Here is an 11,389-nt window from a genome sequence, read left to right on the forward strand (position 1 = left end):
TCTTCCCTTTACTCTCCACAGGCCACACCCAGCTCCACATAGATCACAAGGAAGGCCCACCCCATGATCAGCAGTGACCAGAATGCCTCCTGCCTGTTCTGCCATGGACAATGACAACCTTACTGACTCTAGACAGGAGCCAGCACCTTGGAAAGCTTTAAGACAGATAGGTATGCAACAGGCAGCAAAGAACTGGTGCTTGCTACTCTGCTGTCTGAAGGCCCAAGACACAGATGCCCTGCTGGTTAACAACCCTACACATATCTTTTCAGAATCCATTACACCCTAGATAGTGTGGAATAAAGGCTATGATTTTGCCACATGCTGGATGGGGATCTTTCCCCCCCACATGCTAGGAAGAGCTGAATTTGGCTGGCCTCAGCAGGTGAGAAGGTATGATGGGCACATGATTAGTAGCCCAGGAAGCTATGTTGCTGATGTGTTGCGTGGCTTCTTCTGCCCTCTCTTTACGTTCAGTGCTCAAAAACAGTGCTTGAGCAGCCTAAGAAGATTCAAATCCCTATTGGTACATATGCCTGGGGACTGGGAGCAGCAGGGATATTTTTGTCTGTTCCATTGGGGATCATGGAGCAGGGGCACTGTGGCATCATTGTGCGTTACAGGGAGGTGTTCCGGAAAATGTCCTCATCACTGCGAGTTCATTCACTCCCTCTTTGTGTAGGCGGCATTGCTGGCACATTTCCCCAATTGGTGCGCCTTGTTTGTGCTCCTGCTATTTTTGCACTGTTTGGGGGATTTTCCAAGTGGTACATTTTCCCACCCCCACTCTGCATTAAGTGGGTATATGATACAGCAGTTGTTACACCAGCATCTCCCCTTCCACGCAAAGCATATTTGCCGTATGGAAGTAGCTCTGCAAATCCTGTACCAGCTACATCCTCCTTTCCTAGCAGTTTTCAAAGTGTGTTCCAGAGAACCCAAGAAATTATGAAATGGTTCCTCAATGAACCTTGGGCAAGTTTTTTTTTAAGTGACTTTTCCACCTATGCTCACTTTCCCCTGAAATGTACACACACGATCAGAGCATTTGGTGTATTCTACTCCATTTCATGCAGAAGAGAATGGTTGAGGAGCTGAGCAGATCTGGCCAGCACTCAACACAACTTTAGGGCATATCCCAGAATAATGTGTAAAGCACAGACGTCCACAGGTGTCAATTCCACATGGATTTATTTATTTTTTAACATAGAAACTTTTAAAATCATAGTTGTAAGCTAGGGAACCTGCTGTATTCTGCCTACATAACCATGTTGTTGTTGTTGTTTAGTCGTTTAGTCGTGTCCGACTCTTCGTGACCCCATGGACCAGAGCACGCCAGGCACTCCTGTCTTCCACATAACCATAAACATAACCAAATACAACTCTCCTTGGTCAGGTACTTGCCATCCAGCTAAAGTAGTTCATGAAGCATCATACGTATGGATCTCAATCAATCCATTTACAACAAAGACCGCTTGAACTTAAAAGAAATTATAGTCAAATGTGGTAAAAATCACAGGTAGTATTACAAATTACTGAAATTAAGATAAATTGGAAATCACTCTGAGGAGGGGTTCAGAGGCTTTCTGTTTTAGACTAACTGCAGCTTGTCATGAGTGGTATGTAACTAAGTTTTATTCGGAGTAAACCCATTGCTATTAATGGACCCAATTTAGACATGCTGATTAATTTTAATGTGTCTATTCTGAGTAAAACTCAGTTGAATACCACGCATTATACTGCAAAGTTGCTATCATGCTACATTAAGTTTGTCAGCAGATAATGAAAGAACAATAACAATATAAGGAGTCAATACTGCTTTTTTACCTTGAAATGCAATGTGTTTCTTAATAGCATTACATCTCTCACAGACATACCCACAGCCTCCCAGCTACAGATGCTGACTTTTTCCTCAAGAGAGGACACACACAGTTCTCTTCTGCCCTCATCTCTGCTGGTAAAGGTCATCACAGAGCAGACTGTTACCCTAAGAGCAGAGCTGCCATCACAATGTCACCAAAGAATGCAGAAAGGAACCCTGATAAACAGTGACCATAAGGTTCTAAAATAATGTAATGTCTTTGGCACCTTCTAGGCAATGCAACACATATGTCAGTTGCCACAATTTGTGACAGGATGAGGTTCATCCTTACCAAAATTAACTTTATCAAGACAATCAGGAGATAGGGAAAGAAAAGGCAGCAATTGACAGAGCAAGGGTGAAGGCGAACCAGAAGATATATCAATAGACAAACAGATGTTGGCAGGAAGCACACACACACAAAATCAAAACGGGAGGATCTAAAGCCTGCTGTGGAAAACAGCCCAATTACAGATAAAGCAAAGCATTTTGTTGCGATTTCTAAAACATATCACGCAACTATAGCAACATTACTAACGCAGGCCATTCTGAAGGGATGCACGCCTCTGACCTACGTCTGTAGCACCAGAACATTTAGATGACCTTAAACAACCAAATCACTCAAGTGTGTAGAAAACATGAAAGCCGACCATATATACAGATATTCCAGGGGAATAACGAAAACTTCTATGTATTCCAGAGAGGCAGCCTTGTTGTGTGCTGCAGCAAAAACAAAAAGAACACCTAGAAGAGGAATACATTTACCGTGGGAATAAGCTTTCGCCAGGTCGGTTTGCAGCTATGGGAGGACGGCTCACGAGCTCAAGAAACCCTAAAGTCCAGCATGAGCTAGGTATCCGCAGAGGTTACCTACCAATGATGCCCTGAAACAGTTCAACTGGAGCCACAATCTTGGTTCAGAGCAGTATACCTGTCAAGGACAAGGTGCTTTGCTTTAAGCATACAAGAGGGAAGGGCTGCTGCCTACCTGCTCGGCCGGTCCCTCCCCTCCAGGCATCTAACAGGCCACTGCTGGGAACAACATGCTGGACCAGGAAGACCTTTGTCTGATGCAAGAGAGCCATTCTTCCTGTTGTGTGTTTCTGAGCGGGGGCGGGTGTGCCTGCCCGTCCCCCCCCCGGGAAAGGAGGCTTCGCTCCCCGCCCCCCCCAGCCCTCGCCTCAGCGCCACACCCACCCGCTCCCAGCATCTGCGGCAGCCTCCTCGCCCGCCCCCCCCCCGCCGCGGTTCCCTTCCCACCTTACCGTGCTGGGTGAAGATATTGAAGCCGCTCTCGGCCCCTCGCGGGGCGGCCGCCTCTCGCCTCCGTCCGGCGGGCCTGGCTGCGCTGCCCCGGAGCCCCCTCGGCTGGGGCTGGGAAAGAGGCGGCGGCTGCTGCTGCTGCTGCTGCTGCTGCGGGGCCGCCGCCACGGCCGGCTGCTGGAGCGCGGAGGAGGCGCCCGGCTCCCCGACGCGGCCCACCTGCTGGCCCATCCCCGTCCCCCGCCCGTCTCGGGCCCCCGCCACAGCCCTCGGCCGCCGCCTCGCGCTCACATGCCGCCGCCTGCCACGCTCCTCCAGCCGCGCCCGCCCAGGCCCGCTTCCCCGCAGGGCTGCCCTGCCGCCGCCGCCGCCTCTTCTTCCTCCTCCGGACAGGCCCTCACCGACTCGCCCCCTCAAGCCCCGCCGCCGCCATCTTGACCACAGAGCTGAGGGGGCGAGGGGCAGAGCGGCTCCTTCCCGCCCACCCTTCCCACCTCCGGTCCTCCAGATGGGCGGCGATGGCCCCGCCCCGCGACGTCCGCGGCCCAACGGGAGTCTCCGCCCCGCCCCATCCCGCGCACGCGCACGGGCGCGCCTCCGCTTCGCCCGTAGAAGCGAACTTTAAAATGACGCCTCGGATAGCCGGGATAAAGAGCCAAATACATTTGGTCATTATTATTCCTAATAGATGTTCCCTCGAGTATTGGGGGCGGGGGGCGGGGCGGGGAGTATTCTCATTATGCCATATTTTTAAAAACACATTTTAAGATTAATCAAAGTATTTATTTAATGCACTTTCTAACATGAAATCCATTCGAGAATAGAGAGAGAGGTTAGAAACATATTCTTCTTTCTTGAAATGTTTTTGTGTGCTCCTCCTTTTGGTTTTTTTAAAAAAATTGTTTTATTTTAATGGATGATAGTAATAGGAGATTTGAATCCGAGACCAGGAGAAAGAGACAGTGGAAGAAGATTGGAAGAAATTTAAAGACTATCTTAATAAATACTATAAGATTAATGAATGCTAGATTGACATGCGTTTAAAAATAAATGTGGCTTTCAGAGATGTTGATTAAGAAAAGGAATGGAATTAGTAAAAAACTTTTGGGAAATAAGGGAATGGATTTGCTGATTGGATAATGAAATTAGAATACAAAACGGGGAGGTATGAGGAAGTCGGGGAAAATAGGTTGAGAAAATAAGGTTTGAAACTATACTTGTCCTTTGTTTGTGTTTGTTTTTATTGTTGTTGTTTGTATATGTATGTTCTTATTGGAAATTTTAATAAATATCATTTTTTAAAAAATAGTAATAGGAGATTTGATGTGCAAGTAGATAACTAGGTACCGTTCCAGCGGGAAGGTAAACGGAGTTTCCGTGTGCTGCTCTGGTTCGCCAGAAGTGCTTAGTCCTGCTGGCCACATGACCCGGAAGCTGTACGCCGGCTCCCTTGGCCAATAAAGCGAGATGAGCACTGCAACCCCAGAGTTGGCCACGACTGGACCTAATGGTCAGGGTTCCCTTTACCTATACAGTGGTGCCCCGCAAGACAAATGCCTCGCAAGACAAATAACCCGCTAGACGAAAGGGTTTTCCGTTTTTTGATGTGCTTTGAAGGACAAATTTCCCTATGGGCTTGCTTCGCAAGACAAAAACGTCTTGCGATTTTTTTCGCTTCCCCCCACCCCGTTTTCTAAGCCGCTAAGCCTTTAATAGCCGCTAAACCGCTAATAGTGCTAAGCCGCTAATAGGGTTGCTTCGCAAGACGAGAAAACCGCTAGACGAAGAGACTCGCGGAACGGATTATTTTCGTCTTGTGAGGCACCACTGTATTTGTGTAAACGTTATCACCATTTTATTTGTATGCCACCTGTCCGTAGTTAAAACCAGTGGGGGGATTTCTGGGGGTGCTCAACAGTACGCAACACCAACACCTTTCTTTCATAGAAGAAAAACACTGGTTAAAAGTGTGGGACTTCGTCTTAACAACTTCAGGGTTCTTGTACCAGCACGGGGTTTGTTTTTTTCTAGAAGAAAAGTACTCGTTAAAACCATGTTCAAAGCAGCTTTCAGCATGGAAAAAAAAATAACTACAAAAGTAGCCTTAAACAATAAGCAAAACACTTTTAAAAAGTACACAAAATTGACTAATGAATCATAACATTATGATTTATTGACACATAAATCATAAGAATAGCTAAAAGTAAAGATACATAAAAAGTAGTATCAATAACAGCAACCAGACCCCACAGCAAACCCCGCTCAGCAGGACCCCAGCCCAAGACCTCTGGAGCTACATGGCACACTTCGTCAAGCAGAATGTAAATGTAATTTTTTTGGTGTTTGCTCAGCTTTCAAAGCAGCTGCATTGACACCAGAGGGCATGTTGAAGATTTCACTGCACAAGATCAGTGTGGGAGAGGAGGTGGAGAAAGCACTTGGAGAAAAGCATACTCACAGGTGACAAGTTATGTTTTGAACATAAATCATTTTGTCTGGCTGACTTCAGGTATGACCATGCTTAGCTCTTGACTGATATGATGTGTTAGCCTTTTGTTTATGGACCCAAACCAGTGCTGCTGGGAACTGAAGATTTTGGGCATAATCCAGCAAAACATAAATCACAACTAGCCCAAATTCCACTGAGTCTGCCAACAAGAGCTGCTCAAATAGAAAAGTCTTTCTGGATTGTACCACATACTGCCACATTGGGGGTGGGGGTGGGGATCTTACAAAAAATGAGCATGGTGGAGGGGAAATTTGTGCAGAGTCCTTCCTCTAGTTTTCTGTCTGCAGGGAGGGTTTATTCCTTCATATAGCTGAGCATTCATTTATATGTTTCCCTTACCAGCAGACAGTCCAGGAAATGTTTTGCCACAGGTTGTCTCAAAAGTCTTCTTGCAACTTACCTTTACTGGATTTTGACTTGGTTTCTCTTATTAATATTCATTCCTTGACCCCAAGGACTATGTCAGCTGGTAGCACATAGCTCTTTCTTGGGGAATGTGGTGCTCAACAATTGGTGGTTAAGCAACTGCAGGAACTCTTGGATGACACTGGTTTTCTGGCCCCATTTAAATCTGATTTCAAGAGTGATGTTGGTTTAGAAAATACATTGGTCACCTCAAAATATGACTTATTCTAGGGGAAGGGCAATATAGCTCATTCATGCAGTCCTTTCAGCTGCTTTTGATCACATTGGCCACAATATCCACCTGGTTTGGCTCTTATGAGGCAGTGTGTTTGGGTGGCTCTGCTGCTACTTGGCAGGTTGATTATATCCCTGTCCAGGAATGGGTGAAGTTCATCACGGGTGTTGTTAGCCACAGAGACAACTTACGCCTTCAATGAGTGATGGAGCTATGAGTTTTCAGAGACTATGAACGTGCTTTTTCAAGTGGAGTATGACCTTCATTGAGAACAGGATTTCTACCTAACGTCCTAACTCAAGTATCTACCCACCCACAAAGACATCATCATCATCACCATCATAATTTATTATTTATACCCCGCCCATCTGGCTGAGCTTCCCCAGCCACTCTGGGTGGCTTCCAACAAAATATTAAAATACAATAGTCTATTAAACATTAAAAGCTTCCCTAAACAGGGCTGCCTTCAGATGTCTTCTAAAAGTCTGGTAGTTGTTTTTCTCTTTGACATCTGGTGGGAGGGTGTTCCCACAGGGCGGGTGCCACTACCGAGAAGGCCCTCTGCCTGGTTCTCGCAGCGAGGGAACCACCAGAAGGCCCTCGGAGCTGGACCTCAGTGTCTGGGCAGAATGATGGGGGTGGAAACGCTCCTTCAGGTATACTGGACTGAGGCTGAAGTCTTGTTGGGATTCAGTCTCTCAGACCTCAGCTCACTGCAGCATGCAGACACCAGTGGAGCCTAAATGGACTCGACTCATTCCAGTGTTAGAGACATAGAATGTGATTGATGTATTGATAGCACCCAGGTCCAAACCCCTTGATGAACATTGGTCTATCAGTGGTGGGGAACCTAGAATCATAGAATCATAGAGTTGGAAGAGACCATAAGGGCCATCGAGTCCAACCCCCTGCCAAGCAGGAAACACCATCAGAGCACTCCTGACATATGGTTGTCAAGCCTCTGCTTAAAGCCCTCCAAAGAAGGAGACTCCACCACACTCCTTGGCAGCAAATTCCACTGTCGAACAGCTCTTAGGAAGTTCTTCCTAATGTTTAGGTGGAATCTTCTTTCTTGTAGTTTGGAACCATTGCTCCGTGTCCGCTTCTCTGGAGCAGCAGAAAACAACCTTTCTCCCTCCTCTATGTGACATCCTTTTATATATTTGACCATGGCTATCATATCACCCCTTAACCTCCTCTTCTCCAGGCTAAACAGGCCCAGCTCCCTTAGCCGTTCCTGTGGTCCTCCCAAATCTCTGTCTGGCCTGCTGATCTCTTCCCAGGTGACACCTCCCCAAACCACACCATCACTGACTCACACTTTATTTTTTGGCTAGATCAAACCTGCAACCTTGTCATTGTTAGCACCATGCTCCAACCAAATGAGCTACCCAGGCCCTATGGAAGGTGTCCTTGCTGAAGAGATGTGTCTGTAGAAAACTTTGACTTGTGTGTGACAGGGCTATAGAGTTGCATGTTACCCCACCCTTGGCATGTAGCTCCTGGAAGGTTATCTACTAGGAAATATGGCCCTCGGGGTGAAAAAAGTCCCCCATCCCTAACTGGCAGTGACTCTTTGGGGTTTCAGGACAGGATCTCCTAGCCCTATTCAGGGATGTTGGGAACTGGATCTGAGATCTTTGCATGCAAATCAGATGCTCTACCACAGTGCATCTATGTGGGGTTTATTGTCTGTTTGCTTGGTTGTAAGTTGCTTTGGGGAAGATAGTGAATGACAACTCAAATTAATAAAATAGTAATACCACTGATTTAATAATAATACCACCATGGAATCATGGGTGATAGGCCAATTTCGCAATTTCAGAGTAGGATATAGAAGGGCTGACTGAAAGCTTAATTGATCTGGTGCTGAATAGGGTTGTGACTTGATGAAAACAACAGGACATTTCAAAAATATACTGTAGAGCTACCTTGGGAATGGGTTGGGACTTATTTAAGGCTTCAATTCAAGGCAAATGGTATCACTGTGGCCTTATGAAACTGTAGGAGGCAGAGACCTGTTATACCAACTAAATTCCAGGTATTGAAAATAGCCATGAGTATTTGGAGAGGAAAATGCACTGCTGCATTGTGTAATAACAATACAAACTAGATCTTCTGGAAACTAGTGAAAGGCTGAGATATATTTGCAGCAAATGAGATATGGTGGGGAAATGCTATTAAAACAATGACACAAGTTTCAATAAAGCAGGGATGGAGGAAACTGAGGGAAATGACAGCCTTAAACAATGGCAGAAGTTTTAGAAAAGGACTGGTTGGCGGTTCGAATCCCCACAACAGGGTGAGCTCCCATTGCTGGGTCCCTGCTCCTGCCAACCTAGCAGTTCAAAAGCATGTCAAAGTGCAAGTAGATAAATAGGTACCACTCTGGCAGGAAGGTAAACGGCGTTTCCATGCGCTGCTCTGGTTCGCCAGAAGCGGCTTAGTCCTGCTGGCCACATGACCCGGAAACTGTACGCCGGCTCCCTCGGCCAGTAACGCAAGATGAGCACCGCAACCCCAGAGTCGGCCACAACTGGACCTTACGGTCAGGGGTCCCTTTACAATTTATGAAATATTTGTTGGCTCCACGTCCTTTCTTTCTCACAAGGCAGCTGAGGAATGAAAGAGGGGAAAGCTGCAAAGGAAGGAAAACTGAAAAGGAAAAAGTGGTTGTTTTGAGTGGCAGAGGTCTAAATAAAACAGAGATTTAGAGAGGAAAATGGTGTTTTCAGACGATGGCAGAAGCATGAGTGAGCAAGGGAACACAGGGAAGGGGCTGTTTAAAACAATATTTCAGGACAGTGAGAACGGCATTCAAAAAGACTTCAGTGTCAGCTTTTTGTGTTGTACTCATTCTGTTATTTCTCCTTGTTAAAACTGGGTTTTTATAATTCAAAAATACTCAGTGTCACACCATCCCTGCTCTACTTAAATCTCTGCCATTGTTGGAGCACAGCGAGAAAGGAGAGGCACTGAAAATGGTGGGGAGGCTGTTTTTAAACTGCCTTATGTGAGAGAGATGAAGGATGCAAAGTCCTCAAATATTCCATAGTATCTTCCTACAATCATGTATTTAACGCCTGGTATCATGTGTTATCTTCAACATGAAGCCCCAGATTCAATGCAATAATTTAGAACAGGTATTTTATTAAGCAAACACCCATATATGTACAACATCCATCAACTGAATTTAATTTTCGCTAACATACTTGCTCTTCAGATTCTACCTATCTTAAAGATACAATAACATAGATCAGCTTGGAGTGTGTGTGCAAAGGGGGCTGCACAATAGGGGAGAGACTAATACATGAAAATAGGGGCGATTTGTGTGCATGGGAGAGTTGATAAAATGTGGTGGCAGATCCGCACATGGCTATTGTGCACTTGTCAAGAGACAGTAAAACTTACAATATGAGTTTTTATTTGTTAATATCGTGCACATAGTGCAGGAGGCCATCTCATCAAAATATGGATACAAGCCCCTGGAACCATACATGGCTAAGCCATAAACTAAGCTCATAAGATTTGAAGCGTATAAAATCTCTCCAGGCAATGATGACTCTCCATATATTTTATCCTGTCAGCCCGCATAAACACAAAATTGTATTGGCAGTGCAATCCCATACATGTCTACTCAAAAGTAAGTCCCACTGAGTTTAACTGGACTTACTCTCAAGTAAATGCATATAGGACTACAGCCTAAAGTACCCTAAAGACTCAGAAAATAAAAGCATTTAACTAACCTCAGTTAAGAAGCCAACAAGGAAGAAGTCTATACTGACAGTAAACTTTTTAAAAAAACTATCAGGTATTGGCTCTGCAGCAGAATATGGCCTATTGACAAGTCAATAATTACTTTTTGAGACAGCTTCCTATATCTACCATGTCTCCCCATTAGCAGTCATTTGATTCTACTCATTTTCAGAAAATGCAATATAAGCGCAACTTTTTCTACCCTCATCATCAACTAATGGAGAACTAGTTCAGGCCAAGGTCTGCATGGGGAATGCATCACAAGGCAGACTTTTCAAGATTGCAGAATTAAATTCTGTCATTTGCATGGTCACAGGGAGTCACTGCCAAGAGATATGCCCCTTTTTCTGGTTGCCATATTTCATTTAGTTTCTAGCCAGGCCACTGTTGGACAGTTCTCCGAACATAATTCATGAACTGATGAATCCACCCAACAGTACAAGGTAGCATGAAAGCGACTGAAGAATGAGTCCTTGTGTTACTTGATAACAATGGAACTCCATCACCAGCTCTGAGTCTCTGGAGGCGGTAGTTTAGATGGTAATTGAAGCCCAAAGCACAGGAAGCCTAAGGAATGCTCTGGCGGTACAAAGGCAGAAGTAAAAACTTCTAGTTCTTACTAGGTCTGTAGGCGCTGATGTTGCACACCGTCTTTTCTACATGGCACACTCTTAGCTCTTTAAGGTAGATCCTGACCACAGAAACTGCAGTTTCTAATTCAAGCTACAGAGCGCCTCTGCCACTCCTGGCAGAAATTGGATCAATACTAGTGTGTGAAGGAGTCACATTGCCATACCTCCTGCACCACTAAAAGGCAACATCCGAAGGAGCACATCAAGACTGCACGCTATCCTAGGTTGGCAACTCCTATCTAAAAAGAGCTAGGTAGGTTGCCATTGAAACTAGCATGGTGTGAGAAGCAAAAAACCCCAACCCAGAGTTTTATTAAAAAATTTATTCACATAATACTTATTTATGCAGTCTGAACCTGGGAAAACACATAACAGAATCAAGATTATATTGAGTTCTTTTCTTCCAATAGTTTCCATTTGCAGCCACTCCCAAAGGCAAACTTCTGGCAGTCCAAGAGTGTGTGCACTCTGCTCCAGCTGCTACATAAATAAGTTAACTTCTTAATAAATTAGTTTCTTTTTTTAATCTCTTAAGTGACATTTCCAGTTCATCAGATTCCAAAATACAAATGTGTGGTTTCTTCTTCTACACCACTTGCCAAATCAGGCAAAGATAGAGGACTGTAGTACTTCCTTCAGATATTTTGGTGCTTCAAAGCTAATTCTGTCTCTGTTACTGGTTGCACAGAAATGAGTCTTAATCAGCTTGAAAAGTTGTTTAATTTCAT

At 45.1% G+C, this 11,389-nt stretch overlaps 1 protein-coding gene across 5 annotated transcripts in view; it reads right to left on the bottom strand.

Moving 5' to 3' along the window:
• The window catches only part of ABL2 (ABL proto-oncogene 2, non-receptor tyrosine kinase), a gene marked incomplete at its 5' end in the record, with an annotated part of 63,832 nt that extends 60,477 nt beyond the window's left edge, over positions 1–3,355 (bottom strand). For all 5 annotated transcript variants that reach the window (XR_014157321.1, XM_081865115.1, XM_081865114.1 and 2 more), the window contains one exon: positions 3,127–3,355. Coding sequence is in view for 4 of the 5 variants with exons in the window: in XM_081865115.1 (XP_081721241.1) it covers positions 3,127–3,355 (229 nt within the window). The remainder of the gene's footprint in view (positions 1–3,126) is intronic.
• Between the last annotated feature and the right edge of the window lie 8,034 nt (positions 3,356–11,389).

This window comes from Podarcis erhardii, assembly GCF_964252035.2.
Source record: "Podarcis erhardii genome assembly, chromosome: 6".
Lineage (NCBI taxonomy): Eukaryota > Metazoa > Chordata > Lepidosauria > Squamata > Lacertidae > Podarcis > Podarcis erhardii.